The sequence below is a fragment of the Alexandromys fortis genome, unplaced genomic scaffold, assembly GCF_014885135.2.
Source record: "Alexandromys fortis isolate MF-2015 unplaced genomic scaffold, M_Fortis_MF-2015_v1.1 scaffold_133, whole genome shotgun sequence".
NCBI classification, from domain to species: domain Eukaryota; kingdom Metazoa; phylum Chordata; class Mammalia; order Rodentia; family Cricetidae; genus Alexandromys; species Alexandromys fortis.
This window is the reverse complement of record NW_026068030.1, coordinates 1146607-1171714: the sequence shown is the minus strand read 5'-3', so window position 1 is coordinate 1171714 and position 25108 is coordinate 1146607. Positions and strand designations below refer to the sequence as shown.

The following is a 25108-nucleotide window of genomic DNA, read 5'->3' as shown; positions in this document are numbered from 1 at the left end:
TCCTTACATCTCTGTGCTGGCAGCCTGCTGAGGAGTGGTGACCTCCTTCCCAACTTGAAATGACTGCTAGTGGGATTTGACCTTGGCACGTATATCCAGTTGCCATAACCACAACAGGGTGCTGTTGACATGTAGTGTATAGAGGTCAGGAATACTGAATATCCTTCAGCATCTAGAGAAGCACTCCACAAAGCCTCCAAGTGTGAACCTTACCAAGCTTTATAATGCCAAATATGATCTCTTCTGTGCTTGTTTTATTCACTATGAATTGTGTTCATATTTGCTATCCTGTCCCTAAAGAGTTGCTGGTTACTAGTGAAAAATCTAAGGTTTGAGAGTTCATGGGCCTTTACCCACCCCACCATGGGGGAGAAACTTTTATTTACCAGATATTTATACTTAATTAGTGTAAAATTATTATGTCAATTTGGCAATAAAAATTTGATGACAAAAATCAATCCATACAGAACAGAATGAGTTTCTAAGCACTTAAAAATAATGTAGCCACTGAATTTTGTTCATAAGAATAGTGAGATAACAAACAACATCTTACAAAAAAACAGTTATGAAATTGCCTGTGCAAATAGAAAACTAAACAATTGACTATGGCCTGGAGAACTAGCTCAGTGGTAGAAATATTACAGAGAGAAGCATTGGTTTGTTTCTCCCACATGTAACAGTCACATATTTAGTTAATGAAATACATATGATCTTTATACATACAAGATAATTTTATTTATCTACTTTACTTACCAGTTTTTATACATAATGAGCCTTGCCATTTTTTAATAAAATTTTCTCTGTACTAGGTTATACAGTGCAGCCTGAGAGTAGGTGATTTTTGTGAGATGTCTTAGTAATTAGATAGTTGGTGAAACCCAGAATTAAAGAGGTATTTTATTGTAGACTTTATAAATAGTATCACGGAAGACTAGATGTCATACTTCATCTCTACAGTACATTAGTAGGGAAGGAGGAGAGAGAAAGGATAATAAAATTTACACAGCAATATTTACTAAAAGGTAATAGAAACCTCCATTACGTGGCATGAAGCAGCTCATTAGGGCTGGTGCAGAAGTGTGCATATTGCTGCTCAGTATAAATACCACTTGATTTTCATTTGAAATAAGGATAATGTTGTGCTACTTACTTGACTAAAATTTAATGAGTATTCTACTCATTATCTGAAGAATATTACAAATAATGTGAGCTTTCTTGATAACTACACATAAATATACTATAAGTAAGACCTTCCATCTAAAGCCTTAAAAAAGATCTCAAAATAGCTAGTAATTTTGTGTGCATTTCAGTGCTCCTCTAAGAAAAGTAAATTGTTATTTCTTTAAAAGAGAATATATTTGTATGAATTTCTAAGTAAAAGCTTTTTTTTTTTTTTCTACATGAAATAAAGCCTTGGAAGAGAAACTACACTAATCCATCTCTTTTTACCATGTCCAGGAACTCCGAGACTTGGGCTGTATCCAAGGCATTGCTAGTGATTTACATACCGGTCATAGGCATGATGCCTCTTTCTAAGAGCTTGTTTCAATAGATCTGAGGAGTCTGTCTTTAAATTAGGAATTAATATTTGTGCAAGTTTGGGCTCTTTCATATCTTAAGTGTCATCGAACTCAACTCAAACTTGCCACAGCCAGAGAGAGAATTTTTTAACTCACAACTACTGCGTGGCTTTAGTCATGGCAGTGGAAACTCAGTGTGTTCAGGTTTGCCTTCTCACTTTCTTATCATGTTCTTGCTTGGGACAGGATGGCAGACTGTGTAGTACCACATTCCCGGTCTCAAGCTGCATGGCAAGAAAAGAGGAAACCTGAAAAGTTACCTTGTCTCTGGCTGGGAATCACCCATCTTTCTGCCTGATGAAGTGTTTTATCCCTTTCTCCCAAATGGGGATTATCCTGAATTATTTTTGCTATTCTACAAATATATGTCTATTTTTTCTTGTCCTTCTTCATATGTGTGCATGACTACCATTCTTATGTGTTGGAGATTGATACTAAGATTTCACACAAACTAAACAAGTGTTCTACCACTGAGCTTTAACCTCAACTTTCTGTTTTCTTCTTGTCAGTTTGAGTTTCAAATTAAAATTCAATATAATTTATATCCCTTGTAAAAAAAGTTTCAAATCAACAGTGTTTAAATGTCATTATTCCATCCCTATTGTTTTTTAAATATTCACTATTAAACAGTTACTTTAAGGAATAGACAGCTGATATTATGATTGAACTAAAAAATATGACTTGAAGGGCTTGATCAAAAATGAAGTTTATTAACCTTTTAGGAAGGTCACAGGACAGTTCATCATGCTGTCTTATAAAATAGTGAAGTCTTGGTAGGGTGACTTTCCAGTGTTCCATTTAGCCATTTTTGAGTACCTTCCCCACTCTTTTGTTGGCATGAGTTTCCTTAGGGAATTAAGTCTAGTGTCTACTCTTCAGTATTGGTAACCAGTGATTAGTGATTAACCAATCCATAATCTTGGTATGGAAGACTGTATCAGATATTTAGTTTTTTTTTTTAGGTTTGTTTATTGTATTCTCTCTGAGTTGCTATTAACTGGAAGACCTAAACAAGAAGTAATTTTTAAAAATAATTTATTATATAAAATAATATTCTGGTAGGCTGGTAGGCTGGGAGAGACAGCTAAGTGGTTAAGAGCCCTGACTATTCTTGAAGAGGACCAGCGTTCAATTCTGAGCCCTGACTATTCTTGCAGAGGATCAGAGTTCATGGCTGAGTGCATGTAACTCCTTGTGGTGATTTGAAAGAAAATGGGCTCCCAAAGGAGTGTTAGGGAGGTGTGGCATTGTTGAAGGAAGAGTATCTTTATGAAGGTGGACTTTGAGGCGTCATATATGCTGAAAATACTGCCTAATAGCTCAGAGCACTTCCTGTTGCTTTGTAGTCAAGATGTACGAACTCTCAGCTCCTTCTCCACCCTCTCTGCCTGCATGCTGCCTTGTTCCCTGCCATGACAATAATGGAGCAAACTTCTGAAACTGTGAAGTGAGTCACTACAATTAAATGTTTTCCATTATAATAGTTGCTGTGGTCATAGTGTCTCTTCAAAGGAATAGAAACCCTAACTAAGACACTCCTGTTCTAAAGGGTCTGATACCTTCTTCTGACATCCATGGAGACCAGGCATAAACTTGGCAAACAGACTTACCTGAAGGCAAAACATTCATACAATAAAATAAATAAAGATATAAAAGCAACCTTCTTGATGGTTGAATGTGAGGAATACTATATAACTACCAATATTCACACAATGGCCATGTATGTCTGCTGCTGTGTTTTTCATTATAACATATATGCAACAGCGATTATCCTTATGCTCACTGTCTTGTCCTTCTCGACAGGTGTTTATGTTAGTGATACAGAACTTCTGCATCAAAGGGGAAGCACATTTGAAAGTAGTATAAATTTACAGGCCTTTCTCTGAGATAGAGTTTCCTCAATAGCACAGTATATTCCCTGAGTCTCCCTTCTTGTTTTATTTACATTGTCTTTCTGTGAGTTCTGGATATTTTATTAATTAAGTGGAATACACCCTAGTAATTTTGATGATTTCCCATTAGAATCAGAGTTGTTGGGCTTGGCTTAAAGTCACTGGACTAGTTAGTGCTTATAGAACCTGAGATCAAATTTGAAGTCCAGTGTTCTTATAAGTTACTAAAATGGCAAGATTTCTTTCCCTCTCCTCCTCCTCTTCTCTGTCTGTTTTCCCCCATATAAATACTTGAAATTACTTGAATAGTATATTTTGCAGTAAGTCAAATCATTTTTGCTCCACTTTATTCAACAGAAGATTTTGAAATAGCCAATTTACCTGTAATTGTTAATGTGGGTTTTTTTGTAAATATTGCTAAATGCTGGGTTTAAAAAAAAAACACACTTAAAGTTATCTTTAACATACCAGAACTGTTGAAATAGAAAAGTTGCCCCAGTGATATTTAGTGTATTTTAGTCATCAGATGTTTATCAACTTGAAGCGTAATAAGCAATTGTTCAGCCATTACTTGGCTAATCTGCAAGAATTTTGCTATATAAGCTAACAGACATTTTACATTAAGAGATAACTCATGCAGGAATTCTTAGTACAATTTTAATTACGATGAATGAGCATTTTTAGTTGGATTTATTGTGATTTATCTGCTCCTCCTCTAGAGTGACCTCTACTTCTGGTCATGTTACATGGCCATTCCCTTTGTGGTCATGTGTGCTGCATAGTTTTCAAATTGCTATTTGTGAACCCATGTCAGCATTGTTTGTCATATTCTTCAAACATTTTCCTTTGAAATGCAATTTTATTTCTATACTTGTAAAATTTGATGACGTTTTGTGAATGAAGCATTAAAAAATAAATAATATTGTTTGTGGTACCTTATGGGAATCACATTACTTCCAAACTAGATTTCTTTTTCCTTCAGGTGGAATAAATCCCCATTTCTAGTTTGTGTGTAATGAGAGGGTAGTCTGTACATCTCCTCATGAGTATTCTAGCTCAGGTTTCTATTTAAAACATTAGTAAACATGGATAAATGTAGTTACCATGTTTCTCGCTTTTCATAAACTGCTCTAAATCCATCAAGTTAAATGTAGTTATTGACAAAAATAACAGGAATTTTATCTGAACTGGATTTGTTAATGCATTCCTTTAAAAGCTAATCTTTCACTGTTCATTGCATATGAAGCTTTTGTTAGTCTAAAGGATGTTCCACACATTGGCTCCTTGCTCTATTTTCTTCTACTTCAAAATGAGCTTGGATACCTACCAAATGTAAATGTGCCTAATTGCTTATGATGTCAGTGGGGAGTAAAACCAGGCCTCACACATGCTAGGTCAGCACTCTTATCTCTGAGCTCTACTCTGGCTTTTAAAAAGACTTAAATGTTGAAGTCAGCTGATGATTGCTGTGTAATATTGTATGAAAATTGATATCATTCTACTTGTTAATCTTCCTCAATTAAACACTATTTCTTACATTTTACATTGCTTTAGTAAATAATTTTTTACATAAAAGAGCTCATGGACTTGTTAATTTTGTTTATGGGGAATTACTTTTTATACTCTGAGGGTAATTACTGATCGTTTACCATCTGTTTCTATTAATCAGTCTTTTTATTCTCCCCAGTCAGTGATATTATACTACATTTTATGTAAGTTCATTTTTCTCTCTTCACTTATGATGATTTTGACATGTGGGGAATGTGCTACAGATTCTATGCTCTTCTGTCAGTTATATTCTTGGCATAATATGAGCCTGGATTCTAGTTCTTATAAAATATTTTGGGCAGTTTAGTGAAATTAGTCATCCCTATTAGTTGATTTTATGAAAGCTCTTGTTTTCATTTAGTATTTTGTACTAGATTGGGCTATTCTTTTCTAAAAATGTAAACTTTTATATTTTAAAAAATTTTTATGAAAAAAACAGAGAAAACTGTTTCCTGAATGCCGACAGTATTCATGTATTGTAGGATGTAATTATTAAATTGCCATTCGTTTGATGATGCTACTGCATAAAGAGGCTCAAGCTATAACTGAGTGTATTTTTACCCACTTGACTTGTATTTTATTTTCTTTGTAACAGGGAACATGGGGCTGTTGTGCCTATATATGGGGTTGGTTAGATATGTTAACACATCAAAATTTTGAATTAAATATTCTATTTTTTTAAATATTATGTTAAATTTGCACACAAAAGATGATAGGATGGTTTTAAAATAAAGAAGTAGGTCAATAGGGTAGTCTGTTCCTTCTGAAGCCATTGCTATCCCAGACATTTTCTCATGCCGATTTCTTAGTGTGGAAGACATTGGAGTGTTAGACATGGAAAGCAATCGAATGCTATAAGCAGAACTTAGACTGTTCTGTTCTGAAGACAGTGTTGTTGAGAGTAATACAGAGAGTGGAAACCTGCAGATAGGCGTCTATAAGCAACTGGGCTACACACGATTCATGTAGGATTTTGGCAGATAATCTGGTCACATTCTGCCCCTTGCCTGGAACAAATTTCTTAGGTGGGGGAATTGTCAAGGCAGCATTCACTTAGGTGTATGCCATCATTATTACTGATTACTCATTTATATGTCCACAATGAAAAAGTAACTAATATACTTAGTGGTTTCGTTTTTAGTAGTTGTATAGGGACAGATGACAAGACTTTGGTATATTAAAGAAATTGCCATAATATCCTGTTAAATCACTAATAGCTTGCATTCATTCCTATGCTATGGGGTTAAAAAATTAGTTTGATCTGATCCCCTAGGGCAAAGATTTTCTAAAATAAGTAAATGAAGCTAAGATCCTCTAAATCAACCTGATCAAAACTCACACGAAGGATTCCAGGCAGCATGAACAGCTCTGCACCAGCCCTTTACATATATATTATCTCTTTCAGTTTATTGTTTTTATCGGATTCCTGAGTGTGAGAACAAGTGAGTTTCTTTTTCTTGTATCTTCTCTAGGGCTCTCTCCCTTCAGTTTGTTTTGTCCAATTCCATAGTGTTAGTTTTTTATTAAATTTTTATTTTATTTTTTAAAAAAAGATAAATTAGCAACCAATATCACAAAAGTCCTTTATTGAAAATAGATTAACAATGGCAATGGGGTTTTGATCCTACTGTACCTATTGGTTTCGTGGGAGCCTAGGCAGTTTCATGGATGCTCACCTTACTAGACCTGGATGGAGGTGGGTGGTCCTTGGACTTCCCACAGGGCAGGGAGCCCTGATTGCTCTTTGGGCTGACGAGGGAGGGGGACTTGATTGGTGGAGGGGGAGGGAAAGGGGAGGCAGCGGTGGGGAAGAGACAGAAATCTTTAATAAATAAATTTTAAAAAAAGAAAATAGATTAATAATATGAAATAGTAATATTAAAACTAACATCATTGGCACATATTAATAATAATATGTTATATTATTAATATTTGACATAATTGAAAAGAGAATTTATAAATTGTAAAACAGAGTTGAAGTAATTCATTATGTATAGAAGGAAAACAAGAATGCAACATTTAGAGAAAGGTTGAGGACAGGTAAAAGTGTCCACAAATATATTTCACTGGAAGATGGGAAACTGAAAGTAATCCACCCAGAACCTGAAAGGGATCCATCTTCAGCTTTGGGAAGTAGAGTTACTCTAGGCACAGTTTTGAAGTTGAAAATATTGGCGATAAATGGAAGATCTTAATTGTTTCCAGAGAAAAGATAAACAAGGCACAGAACATTGAGACAGGCTCCTACCTGAAAGCACCACCTTAGTGAGAAGGCCTCTTGATCATTTCCTGGCTGCCAGACTCCTGAAATAACCACACAGAAACTGTATTAATTAAATCATTGCTTGGCCCATTAACTCTAGCTTCTTATTGGCTAACTCTTACATATTAATTTAACCCATCTCCATTAATCTGTGTATCACCATGTGGTTGTGACTTACCAGGTAAAGTTCTGGTATCTATCTCTGGTTGGGCTACATGGCTTCTGTCTGACTCTGCCTTTTTTCTCCCAGCATTCAGTTTAGTTTTCCCCACTTAGTCTGCTTAGTTTTCCCTGCCTAGCTCTGCTCTACCCTATCACAGGCCCAAAACAGCTATTTTATTAACCAATGGTACTTAGAGCATATAGAGGGGAATCCCACATCACACCACTTTTCCCACAGGACATCCAAAGCCAGTGTGTTAATGTGCTCAGAGCAACTGACTATAAGAAACTGTATTCTACTCCTTCCTATGAGCATGAACCTATCTTCTCTTATAGAAGAGGAAAAGCACATTGGAGAATAGGCTAGTACCAGTACCACACACTCTCCCTCTCTTTTCAGAGGAACTGAGGAAGATGCCTAGGGTGTCTGGGTGGTTTTATTTTGTTTTCTTTTGGAGTGAGTGTTTGGTTTGGTTTGGCTTTTGGTTTTTTGAGACAAGCTTTCTCTGTGTAACAGCCCTAGCTGTCCTGGAACTAACTCTTGTAGACCAAGCTGGCCTTGAACTCACAGAGATATGCCTGCCTCTGCCTTCTGAGTGCTCAGATTAAAGGGGTATGCCAACACCTGGCTGTAGAGTCACTATAATAATGACAGAAGTGCCATAAGATGAATCTAAGGATCCACGGGTCTTCTGAGCATTTGTATTTCAGTATGTTCACCACACTGTGCTTTGCCATTTGTACTGAAATGATTTATATTCTATTTGTTTGAAGCTCTCTTCAGAGCCTGTGCTGATGGAGGTGCCAACCGCTTATATGACCTCACCGAAGGAGAGAGAGAAAGGTATGTGCCAAGTCAGTGTCTGCATGCCCCTCTGTTTTGCTGCTCTTTAGTTTTACTCTTCTTATGGCGACTGTTTATTTTCCTCCATATTCATCATAGGAAATTGCCTCTAAGAGAAGGGTTGAGCTACATAACCACAATATATTATTTCTTTTGTTGAATGAGATTTCTGAGAATTAGGATCATCTCTATTCTTCTATTTAAAATCCTATTCTATTACTTTAAAGCCTCATTAAGTCACATTACCAAATATTGAAATTTGTGAGAACTTTTCAGAGTGGCTAAAATAAAACCTCAAATGACTATTTATGTTGGTATTAAAACACTTTAAATGAATAAAAACTAGACTCCTGGAAAAGAAATATATAGTCTGCTGTAGAAGATGTGAAGTTTTATATTAGTGTGGAATAATTCTCAGTAGGACTTACTCCTTCTTAATTACTTCTGAGTTACATACATTTACTTTTGGAGAGAGCTTATTTAATGATTTGGTTTTGCACTGTCTTGTTTTCCTGATTCTTGTCTGATGAGATACTATTTGATGAGAGAATATGTTTAATGGAAGCAGATTTTCAAATTAGTTCAACTTTGAACATGTTTGTGTCCCAGATAGTTTAGAAACACAAGATTCCGTGGTGTAGATGTGAGGATACTATTTGTGTGAGCAGCTCAGGCATTCTCATATGTGTTAGGAGCTGTACTGAAATGGTTGGCATTTGAGAAATCACCTACTCACTTACAAAACAAAAATGAAAATATTATAACAGGCCCTGTGTGGGCATAAACAAATGTGCTTTGAAATCATGTATTTATCTTTGTGACATCCGAATGTTTAACTTCCGTTTTCTGATACCAGAGCTGCTTTTGAGAGCATCTGGTTGCTTTCTTTGGAGAAGTTGTTTTCTTTGAGATCAGATACTATTTGTTAATGTGTGGAGACTAGATGCAATTAAAAAAAGAAGGCAAATAAGAGTGACAACCTGGAATAGTTAAATTCTATTTACTCATTACTGCACAACTTTGTAACTTCCTCTGACAGTATACTCTAATACCTGACATGGACAATGTATGAAAAACATTCCAAGTAGGTTTAAAAAGTGCCTTGACACATAGTATGGAATAGGGAGTCATTTCACAAGGTTCAGGTTATAAACTGGGTAGATTTTATCTCATGCCTGTAGCCTGGTTACTATTAAGAGGTCAGCAGTTATACACTATTTCTCTATTGGTAGGCACAGCTCAGGAACATATTAAAATCAGGACTTTGGAAGTTATTAACCTATCACTTTCCACCTATCTTTTAGTAATGACACCCATCTAGAATGCTTATGAAAAATTACAGATGTCTGTATTAATTATTTTATTTGATTTAGACAAGCACTGATAGCAAAGGTAATAGAACACTTTTATCTATATTTAAAAGTAGATTAATAGATTTTTTAAAACAAATATTATTATTTTACCTAATTTAAAATTAATCAAATCAAGTATTCTTCATCATATTTATAAACAATCTTTTGTTTTGCTGTTTTCATCAGTCGTTGGAGGAAGGTTCCCAGATGACAAGTGGGGTAGTTACCAATCTTATTGCAAAGATGGCCAGTATAAACTATGTGTCCATTATTTCTAGGAGTCTTAGATACAGCCACCTTTGTAGATTTGCAGGAGTTTCCCTTGCACCAAGTTTCTACTTTACTCCAGAATATAGCACCATCAAAGTGTCTCTTTCAATACTCTCCCCTGTGTCCACCTCCACAACCCTATCTATCATATCCCCATTTGCACTGACCCCCCATTCTACCCACAAGATCTCTTTTACTTCCCTTTCCCAGGTAAATACATGCATCCCCATCCTTTTTTGGGCTCTCCTTGTTACCTGGCCTCTCTGTGGCTGTGGATTGTAGCATGGTTATCCTTTACTTTACAGCTGCTATCCATTTATAAGTGGGTACATATCATATTTGTCTGAGTCTGGGTTACCTCATTGAGGATGCTTTTTTCCTAATTATATCCATTTGCCTGCAAATTTTATGATGTCATTTTTTTTATAGCTGAGTAATACTCCAGTTCATAAATGTGCCATATTGTCTTTATTTATTTTTCAGTTGACGGGCATCTAGATTATTTCTAGGTTATGGTTATTAGAAATATTGCTGCTATGAACATAGTTGAACAAGTGTCCTTGCGGAATGATTGAGTATCCTTTGGGTATATGCCCAAGAGGTATTGTTGGGTCTTGAGATAGATTGATTCCCAATTTTCTGAGAAACCCCCTTCTTGCTTTCCAAAGTGACCATACAAGTTTGCACTCCCACCAGCAGTGGGACAGAGTGGAATAAGTTGTCATTAGTGTTTTTTATCTTAGCCATTCTAACAATGTAAGATAGAATCTCAGAGTTCTTTTGATTGTCATTTTCCTGATGAGTATGAATGTTGAACAGTATTTTTTAATGTGTCTCAGCTATTTCAGATTCTTTTGTTGAAAATTCTGTTTAGATCTGTGCCCCATTTTTAATTGGATAATTAGTATTTTGATGTCTAGTTTCTTGAGTTCTTTATATTTTGCAGATTAGTACTCTGTCAGATGTGGGGTTGGTGAAGATCTTTTTCCATTCTGTAAACTGCCATTTGATCTTGTTGACAGTATCCTTTGCCTTGCAGAAGGTTCTCAGTTTCAGGAGGTCCCATGTATTAGTTATTAATCTCAGTGTCTGTGCTTTTTTTTCTGTGGTATTCTTTTCTAAGGTTGTCTCCTGTGCCAATGTGTTCAATGCTCTTTCTCACTTAGGATTCATATAGTAAAAATGGCAGTCTTATCAAAAGCAATCTACAAATTCAGTACAAAATTCCAACACAATTCTTTATAGACCTTAAAAGAAAAATACTAAATATTATATGGAAAAAACAAAAAAAATCCAGGATAACTAAAACAATCCTGTATAATAAAGGAACTTGCAGAGGTATCACCTTCCCTTATTTCAAGCTCTAATATAGAGCTATAATAATAAAGGCAGTATAGTATGCCATAAAATCAGACAGGTGGATCAATGAAATCGAATTGAAGACCCTCACATAAATCCACACTCTTGTGGATACCTGATTTTTGACAAAGAAGCCAGAATTATACAATGGATAAAAAGAAAGCAACTACAACAAATGATGCTGGCATAACTGGATGATGGCATGTAGAATTGTGCAAATAGATCCATATCTATCACCCTGCACAAAACTAAATACCAAGTGGATCAAAGATCTCACTATAAATCCTATTATACTGAACCTGATTGTAGATAATGAATTTTTAAATAAATTAATATTTGAGTAGATCAAATTCTATAAGATTTAGAATGGTTTTGATTTTTATTTCAGACAAATCTCAAACTTATAACCTAGTAATACACTTGTGTCAAGGAAAAATAATCTTTTAAACAAAAATGGACTATAAGATGTGTATTCTAACTTTGCTGTGAAAATAATTTTGACTTCATGGAATGAGCTTGTTTCTCTCCTATGTTATGAAGCTTAGTCTGAGAGCATTTGGTCTTAGCTCTTATTTAAAGGTATTATATCTTTTGCAGTAAGTCCCATTTGGTCTTCAAGTTCTTTTCCTAGTAGACTTTTTAATACTACTTCATTCTTCTTATCTGTTGTGTGCTTTAGATATTTATATTGTGTTGATTTGATTTTGGCAGGCCATATATATCTAGGAATTTATCAGTGTATTCTACATAGGTCAGATATTTAGAATATAAGATTTTAAAATACCAACTAATGATACAATCTTTTTCACTGGATGCTGTCAACTGACTTCCTTTTGTCATTCATTTGATTAACTTGGGCTACCTCCCTATTACTTTGGCTGATTGGTAAATGTTGTCCATTTTTTTTTCAAATAATCAACTTTTTGATAGATTCTACTTACTGTTATTTTAATTAATTTTAAAAATGAATTTCTACCCTAATCTTTAGTAATGAATGCTTTGTAGTTTGGAAGATTCTTGTTTTTCTTTAACACTGAAAGGAACCTATAGACTCAATGAAATCCTTATCAAAATATGAATGGCATATAATACAAAGCTAGTAAAATAATTTCTACTCTTATATAGAAATATAGAGTGTAGTAAGGAGACTACTTCTTTGTTTCCCAGCCGCCCAGCAGCTCAGGCCTGAAATAATCACACAAAAACTATATTATTTAAATCACTGCTTGGCCCATTAGCTCTAGCTTCTTATTGGCTAACTCTTAAATCTTAATTTAACCCGTATCTAGTAATTTAGTATTCATGAGGCTGTGACTTACTGGATAAAATTCCAGCATCTGTGTCTGGAGGTGCTACATGACTTCTCTCTGACTTCACTTCCCTTCTCCCAGCATTCAGTTTAGTTTTCCTGCCTACCTAAGTTTTGTCCTATTAACAGGCCAAGGCAGTTTCATTATTCACCATGGTATTCACAGCATACAGAGGGGAATCCCACATCAGTAGAGGCAATAAATAGCTAATGCTACCCAGGGCAGAAAAGGCAATCACAGAGATGGCAAGATAACCAATCTCAAATTGTACTACAGAGCCACAGTAATGAAAGCAACTTAGTGCTGACCTGAATACAAAAATATAGACCAGTGTAATAAAATAGAAGACACTGATACAAATGAACAATAGTCACCTAACTTTTTGAAAAATTGTTAAAACATAATATTAATATTTATTTATTTACTTATTTAGTGTATATGCGTGCACTTGTGTGGGTCTCAGCATGAGTGTGGAGGTCAGAGGACAATTTGTGTGAGTCAGTTATCTCTTTTCTCTATGTTGGTTCTAGGAATTGAAATCAAGTCTTTGGATTTGGTGATATATATATACAATAAGAAAATAGTTGATGAGATAAGAGGGGTTCTCAAGTCAGGACCCCTTGAAAAACCTCCATCTCCAAAAATATTTACATTATGATTCTAATAGCAAAATCACAGTTATGAAATAGCAAATAAAATCATTTTATGGTTGGGGTCACCGCAGAATAAGGATCTGTATTGAACGGTTGTAGCATTAGGAAGGGTGGGAACCACTGGGCTAGATAGACTGCTCAATGGTTAAGAACATTTGCTATTCTTGGAGAGGACTCAAATTTACTTCCCAGCACCTGTATGTATCAAGTGGCTCACAGCACTCTAGTTTCAAGCAATCCAGTGCTCTCTTGTCGCTTCTGTGGGTACCAGGCACAGATAGAGTACACATATTGCCATAAGCAACCACACATATACATTAAAGTAATAGAAGAAATTTGAAGTTGTGATGAATTGGAGGGAGAAAGGGAACCAGATAGAGAAGGGAATGGGTAGGAAGATGATGAATTGGTGGCAGGGGGAGGAATGAGACAAACTACAAGGACATGTTCGTTTGAAGATGCTGTGATTCAACTCATTGTTTGTATGCTAGACTTCCATACTGAAAAATAGGTGTATTATGTTGTAAAATTATGTGATGAGAAAATATTCAGTATAATAAATTAAGAGATATGATGAGATCATTGTAGTTCAGTGGGGTGTGTATATGGGTACATATTTGTGTGTGCCCTCGTGTGGCCAGGGGTTGAGGGAGACTTTCCTTTGTCTCATGGGCAAAAGCCAAACTCCTAATCTTGAGATAAGTTTTCTTTTCAGATATTTATAATATATTTTTTGATTTGTAGACAGACATCTGTCTTACGCACGTCATGCACTTTTCCTCTCTGATATTGCATGGACCTTGTCTCATGGCTTACTTTGTACACACTGGAGCTATGAAGATTATTTGATGTACTGGGTATTGGGTAATGTTATTGGAGGGAACCAGCATTTCTTGTAACAGTGTTGTTTGCACGCCAGTATTCTAATGATGCTATGTGTGCATCAGAGCACCCATCTCCTTCCAGCCTGCTGCGACTTGTCTCATTCTCTGTGATGCTGCCTACAAATCACAGTACCCCGTTCCTATTGTGCCTTGATTTAGAGTTGTAAGGACTCCTGCCCTTTACTAGATTATAAATTTCTAGTGATCTATTGCTTCTTTCCTTTGCATAATGCTTTTTAATTATTTACTCTCTCATTTTGTCTTGTGACAATGTGCCTTCTACCCTTCACTAGGTGGTGAACTGCTTGAGGTCGGTAATCACAGTTAATCATCTTTGCATGCCTCTAATATCTAGTGTACTAATGAGCATCTGAAAATTTATTGAATTAATGATTTTCATTGGTACCCCAACAAAGATGTCACTAAGGCTAAGCTATTTTTCAGTAAGGAACTTCTCACATATATTATTAGATATTTTAAGTATTTTAATGCTGAAGAAATGTTTTGTAGTCATATACATTTTTATTTTATTATTGTCTATAAACTATATATACAATATAACTGCTTTATATCTAAAAATAACATTTGTTTTTGTTTAAATTACTTAGTTTATGTCTCACTTCTAACATTTGCTACATTATTCTGCATTCTAATTTCTATCAAATGTATCTTGTTCTGAACAAGGTACTCATATTTAAATTCATTAATAGTTTGGGAACAGCATACACCAAGAACATCAGTGCTATGTATAGAAGATGTGTGTGTCTGTGTGTTTGTGTGTGATGACTTTGTGGGAGTTAGAGATTTTTAGACTCTTGCAGAAGAGTCTAAGGAACAGCTGAGTTAATGGTATACTTCTAAGGGTATTTGAAGTGGTAAGGATCATTTTCATTTTTGTTTCTCAGAGTTAATGATACATACAGAAACCTTAATAGGAAGGCTTTCTGGTTAATTTTATGTAAACATTATTTTAGGTAGCTGATACGCGTAGCAATGAATACTGTAATTTAAAAGACAAGCATTTCAAAGATGCCCCTGTGTTCATACAAAAGGCTTGCTTTTGGACATTGTTCTCAATGGTAGGAATAAGAGTTACATAAAAAAAAAATTTTGTCTTGTTTTCACTCACTCCCTTAATTTTGTTACCATTAAGATTTCAGAAGCAGAGAATATAACTCAGTAGTGAGGTTATTTTCTAGAATGCATAAGGCCTGGCACTGAAACAAAGATTTTTTCTATCCTTGCAACTTTGTCAGCAGATTGGCCACCCATTCCACAGAATGACTGTGGTAGCTCCACTTGTCCCTATAAAAAGCTCCCAGATAAACCAGGATCAAAATACAATTGTAATAACTTGGATCTAGGATACAGTTTAATCACTATAGAGGACCTAAGTTCAGTTCCCTAGTACACACATGGCAAACTGAGTTAGATCACTAGAAACCACATTCCATAAGTTATCCATTAACCCTCACATACACACCATAGCATGCTCCCCAATACTCCAAAGACATGAATGAACAAATGCCAAATAAATAAATAAATACGAAAACGTGAAGGAAGACACTAGACAGACCTCTCACCTCCACATGTATGTACTTGTATGGGCATACACATACATGTGCACATGGACACAAACATATGCAGAGCACACCCACAAAAAATAACCAATATGTAAGTAAACAAGTACCCATGGTGGCCACTTCCTAAAACAGCTTCTAAAGCATCTACCAACATAACTATCTCAATTTCTTAAGCTGTGGGTTTCAGGAACACATCACTGTCTGTGGAGTATTTAGAGAAATTTTGATGGGCTATATTGCATTTACTAATTATAAAATAGTGCATAAGCCAAGAAGATCCACAATGTCCCTTCAATGGTACAGTATTACGAGCCACAGGAATAATAGCTTGGGGAACACATGATCAAAGTTCAAGAGACAACCACACTTGTGTTGTGGGATATTTGTACAATGTGTGAAAATTGCTTTGATTGGTATAATAAAAAGCTGAATGACCAAAAGCTAGGCAGGAGGTATAGGGGGATTTCTAGGCGGAGAGAGGACTCTAGAAAGAAGAATTACCAGCCAGACTCAGAGGAAGCAGCATGGGCAGTACAAAGGGATGAGAAAACGAGCCTCGTGAAAGGTTGTAGTTTAAAATAAATGGGTTAATTTAAGTTATAAGGCTAGTGGGACAAGCCTAAACCAAGGCCACGCTTTCATAATTAATAATAAGTCTTCGTGTCATTATTTGTGAGCTAGTAGCCCAAAGGAAAATCCAACTACAACCTTGCATCAAGGATTATTATGCACATCCTTGCACTACATATAGAATGATCATAAAACACTTTTCAAATCATGGCTGGAGTGAAGGATGTAGTGTTTGACCCTTATTTTCTTTGTATTTTTATTTAGCATTTGTTGGGTATAATTTTATATGATAAAGTTGGTTGTAAACTTGCACTTCAGTTGTCTTTGAAGTGCTGTACAGTTCTGTTCCCACCACCGTAATCAAGAGTAACATATGTTTATTATCCTTTATTTATATATATAATATTTTATTATATATTATGTATGCATTTTATCCTTCTGTAATTGGCCCCTAGCCTTCTCACCCTTCTAGAATGTCATATAACAAACTCTTATACCTTATGGTTCTTTGGGTCAGACTTCTTTTTCTTCTACCAAATGTTTGTGAGTTTCCCCCAGATTAATGTGTATCAGTAGCTTGCTGTTTTGGCTGGAATATATAGATATATCTGTGCATTCAGCACAATTAACAAATCTGTGTTAGTTTATTTTTTTCAACTTTGCACAAGCTAGGTTCATCTGGTAAGAGGGAACTTTAATTGAGAAAATATACGTCAATAAGACTGTCCTGTAGGCAGTTCTGTTGTTGTATTTCCTTGATTTAAGAATATGCCATTTTGGTTTGTGTTACCCCTGTAGATAAGACAGCAGGCTGAGCAAGCCATAGAGAGCAAGCCAGTAAACACTACTCTATGGCCTCTGCACCAGTTCTTGCCTCCAGGATCTTGGCCTTGAGTTTCTGCTTAGTCTTCCTTCTTTTCTAGACACTATCCAGCCTAGTAAGCCAAATCAACTCTTTCCTCTCTGAGCTGCTCTTGGTGATGGTGTTCACCACAGCAACAAAAATCAAACAATAAAACACTCTATTTCCGAATTTGCTTTTTAGTTGGTGCCTGCCCCTGCTTCTCCGAAGTTTTCCTTAGGAAATTCTTTAGTTATTTTAATTAGAACTGATGAAATTCCTTGAAATTGTCAACACTGACGGTTATATAACCGATTGAAATGACCCATATAAAGTCTGTGCATGTGCTGTTTCAGTAAAAATTTTTCAAATGCTAGATCACTCTTGTTAGATGTTTTTAATAAGATAAGACAATACATACACATTTTTATGGAATAAATTCATGTCAAGTATCCGAGTATGAATTGTGATGTCAATGAACTTTACTATATGAAATAGTTCCTTTCATCTCCCTGTAACAACTTTCCTCAGTGATGAGATTTATTTTGACTATTTTCAAGTACTTTAGGCACAATCAGAAAATAAAATTTTCATTATGCTTTAGCATACATGGGAAGGAGACCTGCACAGGCCTTACCTTGGGAAAAGCAAGTGTTTGGTTCCACTTAATTCTTTCACAGTATCCTGAGCAGTGATTGGCCCTTTGCTGCTGTAAGTTTCTATTTAAAAAGTATTTATGCAGTTAAATCACTGAGCTCTGTAAGCAAGCCAACACTATTGGATCTTTGAATCAAAATGACGGAAGGGAGAAATGATTAGCACATTTAAAAGGGAATTTACAACAGAAATCTTGGTATTAGAGTGCCTTCTTTACACAACAGACTGTGAAGGCATATTTATCTTGAATTATTGATTAGATTAGTTTGGTAATAATTTTAGTCTGTTGGTTATCAAACACTGTAAATCACAGATCTCAAAGTTATCCGTGCATGGCTGTGAATCATTTGGGGGTACTGGGAGAGGGACAGATATGTATGCAGAGGGCCATGTTTGTCAGATCACGCCTGAATGCAGAATAAATTCTTAGAGTGAGATCACTTTTAGCAGCTGCAGGAAGTCAGTTTACAACTAAATTTAATCAGAGCCATTGTTCTTTATGGCTATTCTATTTCATAAAGTATGTTCCTGACAGAACCTTTTTCCCTCCTGCTCTGTAGATGGAATCCTCAGAAATAAATTACCTTCTGGTGATTGTTCAAGAAAACTTGGCATCATTTGTCAAAAGTTTGGAGTAACATGTGGCTCTTTTAATGAAAAATGGTGATTGGGCGCAATCACATATTATTCCCAATTAGCTTTTTTCTTTTTTTAAGATTTGTTTTTGCTATTTTTAGTTGTGTAGTGGATATGCCATGTAAGTACAGATACCCAAGGAGGACAAAAGTATCTGATTCCCTATAGCTGGAAGTACACATGGCTGTGATACACATGACATGGGCCCAGCAAATGCTATTGACTGCTGAGCCACCCTTTCTAAATTGCTTTGTATGAGTCACAATATAGTATCTAATTGTCTGGCTTTTCATACATGCTTATATAGATTCATTTACATGCATGCTTGCAATCACTCATTTAGATTCCTACAGTGTAATTTTCTGTTTATTAAAATTGAAGGTTTGTATTGATGGATGGAGATCCAGCAAAATGTCTCTAATTCTAGGGTGGATGTCATTCTGTTTAACAAAACATCATCATAGGAATGAAATTTGAGTTGATGACCAACTTGCAGCCAAACCAGCAGTTATGCTCCTTTTGCTAGGAAACAGTAAATTGACAGAATTTAATTTACTCAAGGGTTCATTATAAACTTTATGGGGAAATATCCAAATGGCACTTAGACAGCTTTGAGATACCACCTCAATCCAGGGTAGCAATCCTGGGGTCTCTTTGAGCTGCTCACCTTATAAACTCCAGTTTTATCTCAGTAGCAAGGAAGATCAAGAAATTGCTGAAAAATCTTTCTCTGCAGGGATATCTAAAGTCAAACAAAAAAGAGGAGCTGGAGAGATGGCTCAGCAGTTAAACTCTTTCAGAGGATCAAAGTTAAGTTCCTAATATCTATATAACATCTCACAGCTGCCTGTAACTCCAATTCTAAAGGGTCCAACACCATCTTCTGTCCTCGCAGGCACTGCATTTATGAGGTGTACATACATACATGCAAGAACAAACTTATACCAATAAAATAAAAAGAAGTAAGTCTTTTTTCTTAAGTCAAGCAGAACATTTATTACAATAGAAATAAAATCATTGTGTGGCTATGCAATATGCTCCCAAATGCCATGAGAGGAGGAACAGCAAAGGTAAGAGAAATAAGTTCCAAGGATCTGTGGTACACCACAGTAGCCAGATTATGGTAATTTATTATAAATCTCAAAAGAACTTGAAGACAGAACTTCAAATAGATGTCAATTCTCCAGTCTTTGCCTACTATGTCAGTATATTGAATTATCATATTCTATACTCTATAAATATTTGCAAATAGTATGTGCTGGTTAAGCAAACTGTTCTACACTCTAAGTAGACTTGCATTTGCATTTGTGGATTGAAATTATTAGTGCTTTTGTGAACTATAGGGAGGTAGCATTGAGTCACCTATGAGCACATCACATTTCCTTAGCTTCTGATAGATGTCATGTGGGGTTCTTTACCTCAGGGATGATGTAGGTGCTATCAGGTCCACATTTTAAGAAATAGTCAAATCCTGGTGTCATCTTAATAATAATTGTTCATGCAGTCTGCTATCTTAAAAACACTGTGTTGCTTCTGCAAATCAAGGAATGGGATTTTTTAACAGAACACTATTTCTAAATCCCATCTCTTATTTTTTCATACTGTTTTATTGGTTCTTAGTGAATTTCTCATCATGCACCCAAATCCCACTCATTTCCAAGTCCTCCCATATCTACCCTCCATCCTTGTAACTCTCCACATTAACAAAAGCTAAACCAAAACAAAAACATCCCACATTCATCATCATGGAAGCTGCAGTGTGCCATGGTTGTGTCACACCGTATATCTTTTTGTCCAAACATTAGTGCAGATGTTCATTGCAATGGGTCATTGGTCTAGATGGAGGCCTCTGGCTTCTACTACCCCATCAATACTGTACCCTCACAGAGACTCCTCTAGGATATCCTGCTATTGCCCTGGAGATCATATAGCTTTGGTTCTGCAGGATTGGCTCCTTCACATACTCCAGAAGCTCATAGGTGAGAAAGATTTTGGAGTTGGCCAGCTCAAATCCCTGGATCTGGGCCTCAGTAGTAGCTGAATTGGTCAACCCACCAAACCAGCTCTCCCATGTCCATGCCACGGAGGCCAGCTCTTCCACGCTGCCTAGTGGTAGGACCAGCTCTCCCAAGCCCATATCACCATTGGAACCACTATATAGCCAGGGAGGGGCGGGGTCAACTGAGCATGGTACTCAGTCATCAACATGTCCTCAGTAGGCAGCCCAAACCATAGACATCCTTTGTTGGCAACATGGGTTGCTGACATCAACACAGATTCCTGCTGCAGTGGAGCCATAGACCCAGACATGGCCCTCATTGGCAGCACAGACCTCGGTATCGCATACCCTTATATGACAGCATCGGCCTTTCAGATCAGGCTGCACCTCACCCTGTCTCCAGTTCCAGCTCTCTTTATAGTACATAAACCACTCTGTCTTCTTTCTCTTCCATCTTTCAACCACATACTTGCTCCTTGTAGTAGTTCCCACCCCAGCTTGCCAGCAACAGGCCTTCAGCCTCAGCCCCCATCTCTTCTTTTTGTTCAACTGTCCTATAGTATAAACTTTTCTTTCAGAACTCAGCTCCAGTGTTTCTCTTGAGAAGCCTTTTCTGATAACTACCTATATCAATAGATCTAAATTAGGAAAAACAAAACTTCCCGAATTATCCTTCACCAGGATACCTCATAAGGTTGGACATCCTTTGCCATGATGCCTCATAAGATTGAAATTACCCATGCTGCTTTACTTCACTGGACAGTTTCCCTGTTTAATTTATCTTTGAAAATAATCATATCAGCCAGCAACAGATGATAGAAATAGAGATTAGCTATCTGATGCCAAAGGGTCAGCCCTAAACACATACATACAAGGAACATTATATAGACTGAGCTGGTTACATATGCATATATGTGTGTAACAATTAATGAAAAGACTATGAATTTGAAAGAGAGCAAGGCAAGCTATATAAGAGGTTTGGAAGGAGGAAAAGTAAAATGAAATGATATATTATAACCTCAAACAATAAAAAAAATTTTTTTAAAGATTTAGGAAATGAAATAATATAACCCCAAAATTAAAAGAAATACTAAAACAATAGATTTTTAGCATAAATTTGAGCAGTAAGGTTGAGGGAAACAGGCTGTCTCTGGAGAAAATATAGCTTACACTTGAGTACATGGGTGTACATTTTAATGAAATTCCCATGTGTCTTAGCAGTGACTATTTTCAACATTTTGATGTCTCAACTCATAACCTAAAAAGATGCTAAGAATTATTGATGTCTTTTTTTCCTCTTTCTGATAAGTGCAATGACAGGGATCCAAAAGTGCCTTGAATAGTGCTGTTATCTGATAAGATGAAGCTATGCGCCATAATGTTACACAAGGAAATTTAGACTCGACTGTGACTGAATAGGGTTTTATGTGAGATTCATGGGAAACTGAGGGTTTCTGGCTGAAAAAAGCAAGGTCAAGCATAATGCATTGCTATTTAAATTTCTCGTCTGAAATATCTCTCTATAAAAGGAATCTTGTCAACCTCCAAAGTAAATTTCATTAATTGTGCCTAAATTCTTAACTCTCAACCGGAGAGGGGCTTCAGAAGAGGCTACTTTTTAATTCCAGTGTCCCCATAAATTTCTCTTTATGGGGAGATTGGAGAATGGATATAGAAAACACATGGGTTTAGAGTAAGCTAGATGGCAGGCACACAGCTGTGCTTGCATTATAAGAACAGGAAATTTGGCCTTGCACTGATGGAAGCTGGCACTGAGAACTGTGCTTGAATTCCCATCTACCTCTCCCTTCTTATGGTCAGTGGAGCTAAGGTTCTAAGGGTATATCTGCCTGTGTCCTTGTTTCTAGTATTGCAGGGTATTTGGGGAGTTTTGTTTTGTTTTGTTTTAGGCAGAACTGTGTAACTTCCTTTTATACCTAGGGCATGTAAGTTTCTAAGAACATCAAGAAGGACAGGCAAATCAAACATACAGACCCACAAATTGTACAGTATATGGAGAGTAAGAGACTTTGTAACACTCAATCCTAAATGATACATCTTCATTAAACCCCTCTTCTCAGGGTTCTGGGAACTATGGAGCAAAGTAGGTAGAAAGAATTTAAGAACCAAAGTGGATGGATGATACCAAGGTACCAGTGTCTTCCAGACACAATAAGATATTTGCACATATGAATTCACAGACACTGACAACATTCACAGGACCTCCACAGGTTCAAGACAGATTGATTTCCAGTGCTAAAAGGAGAAGTGAGCATGAGCTTCCATCCCTAACCAAAAAGCTGTCTCCAATTTACTACCATTTGCAAAGGAAAAATTAGTTTTCTCAATGAAATCTTAGTGGGTATATAAATCTTGACACAAAAACTCTCATCTTAAAGGGAGTGAAAGATAGTGAGTGACCACAGCTCAGGAATGCAGATTATGTTACCGAAAAATTCTATGTTCCAATGAGGAAGCAGATTCAAAGAGTTTTTTTATAGATTTACAGAACAGAAAACGTCATGAATCAAAGCAAATTTAAATTGCATTGGTGGGTACATCAGAGAGTGTGTACATTGAGATGGGGGAAGCTTTCCTATAGGTTCAAGATGCTATGTGGTGGCATTCTTAGCTTTTGGATTGGTAAAAGTGAGTTGCCTGCTAAGTCAATAGATTCTAAAAGGTTTTTATCTATTGTCACAAGACGTTAGTTCAGACTCAGAGAAGGGCAAGGAATGGTGTTCCAGAGAGCCAGAACTTAGCCCAAAATAAGGTAATTAGCCTCTGAACCTGCAACATTCCATTCTCTCCATAGTACTGAAAATCTCATCATCCACTGAACCTCAGCAGACACAGCTTCCTTTTAACAGTTTTCATTCACAACCAGGCAGTTTTGGTGCACGCCTTTAATCCCAGCACTCGGGAGGCAAAGGTAGACGGATCTCTGTGAGTTCGAGGCAGCCTGCTCTACAAGAGCTCCAAAGCTACACAGAAAAACCCTGTCTCAAAAAACCAAAAGAATTTTCATTCACGTGAACTACACTGAAGGGTAGGCCCCATGCCCAGCAGTAGATAGCCAATATAAAATGAAATCAATGATGGTGTTGTGTATATATGTGTGTGTGTATGTGTGTATCTTCTCCAGGTTCTCAATATTAAAACTTAAGACAGATTATGGCCTTTATTATTCCTCTTTCCCCCTCCATATTCACTTCTCCAACTTAATAGGGTCTTACTGTGATATGGAAGAATTCTCTGGTTAGGTTTTTTTAAACTAATTATATTTTTCTGTATTTTATATCTTGCATTTGAATAATTTTAAATTTTTATTTTATAATTAGCATACTAGTTTATTAAATACCATATGGCATTTCGAAACAAAGTGTTTTAGTAGATTCTCTTGCCCTTGTTTCCCCAACTCCTTGGTACTCTGCTGATCTAGCTTTTGTAACCTCTCCCAGAATCCTTTTCCTCTTTTATGTCATGTGTGCAAGTATATGTGTGTGTGTCATGTACATTAGATAGGATATAAATATGAGAGAAGACATGCGTTTCTGTCTCCCTGCTTAATATTATACTTTCTATATCCATCTTTTTTATTTTTTCAAACTACTTTTAAAGTTACCATCCTGTGACATTAATCTTGATTGTAAGTTTAATGGGATTTAGAATCACCATGGAAGTATATCTCTAGGCTTGTCTGTGAGGAGTTTTATAGATTAGGTTAAATTTAGTTTAAAAAAAAAAAAGATCTGAGTTCAGTGTAATTAGTACCATCCTATGTGCTGGATTCCTGCACTGAATGGAAAAAAAGAAGTGAAGTGAACTACGCAAGGACATTAATTGCTCTGTTTCTTTCTCTCTCTCTCTCTCTCTCTCTCTCTCTCTCTCTCTCTCTCTCTCTCTCTTTTTTGTGACAAGGTTTCTCTGTACCTTTGGAGCCTGTCCTGAAACTAGCGCTTGTAGACCAGGCTGGCCTCAAACTCACAGAAATCCTCCTGCCACTGCCTCCCGAGTGCTGGGATTAAAAGCGTGCGCCACCACTGCCCGGCTTGCTCTCTGTTTCTTTACTATATATACAGTATGCCCATTTCCTTCAATCTCTGGCTACCATGAGTTTCTCACCGTGATGACCTATACCATTGAACTCTGAGTTAAATTAAACCCTTCCTTCCAGAAGTTGCTTTTGCCAAGTATTTTGTTATAGCAACAAGTAACTAATACATATAGAAAATGATGGATTTCATCAAGGAATATTCATACATATGTATCATTATGCCTTGTTTGCATTCATTCCCCTCCGCCCCTACCCTCCTTTTTTTCTGTTGATTTCCTTTCTTCTTCCATCAAGTTGTCTGTCTCCTTTCTTCCTTGTTATTACATAAATTCCACTACTCTCTATCCCCGCCTCTCTTTTTTTATTTTTATTTATTTATTTATTTATTAAAGATTTCTGCCTCTTGCCCGCCACCGCCTCCCATTTCCCTCCTCCTCCCTCAATCAAGTCCCCCTCCCTCATCAGCCCGAAGAGCAATCAGGGTTCCCTGCCCTGTGGGAAGTCCAAGGACCACCCACCTCCATCCAGGTCTAGTAAGGTGAGCATCCAAACTGCCTAGGCTCCCACAAAGCCAGTACGTGCAATAGGATCAAAAACCCATATAGTCATCCTCCTGAATATTAACCTTCATCAGGCGATGAAAGGAGA

At 36.4% G+C, this 25108-nt stretch overlaps 1 protein-coding gene across 5 annotated transcripts in view; it reads left to right on the top strand.

The window, feature by feature from the left end:
- Nucleotides 1–25108, top strand: part of Tpk1 (thiamin pyrophosphokinase 1) — a 337026-nt gene that overhangs the window by 96090 nt on the left and 215828 nt on the right. For all 5 annotated transcript variants that reach the window (XM_050164434.1, XM_050164432.1, XM_050164433.1 and 2 more), the window contains one exon: nt 8220–8289. In XM_050164434.1, the coding sequence (XP_050020391.1) occupies nt 8220–8289 (70 nt within the window). The remainder of the gene's footprint in view (nt 1–8219; nt 8290–25108) is intronic.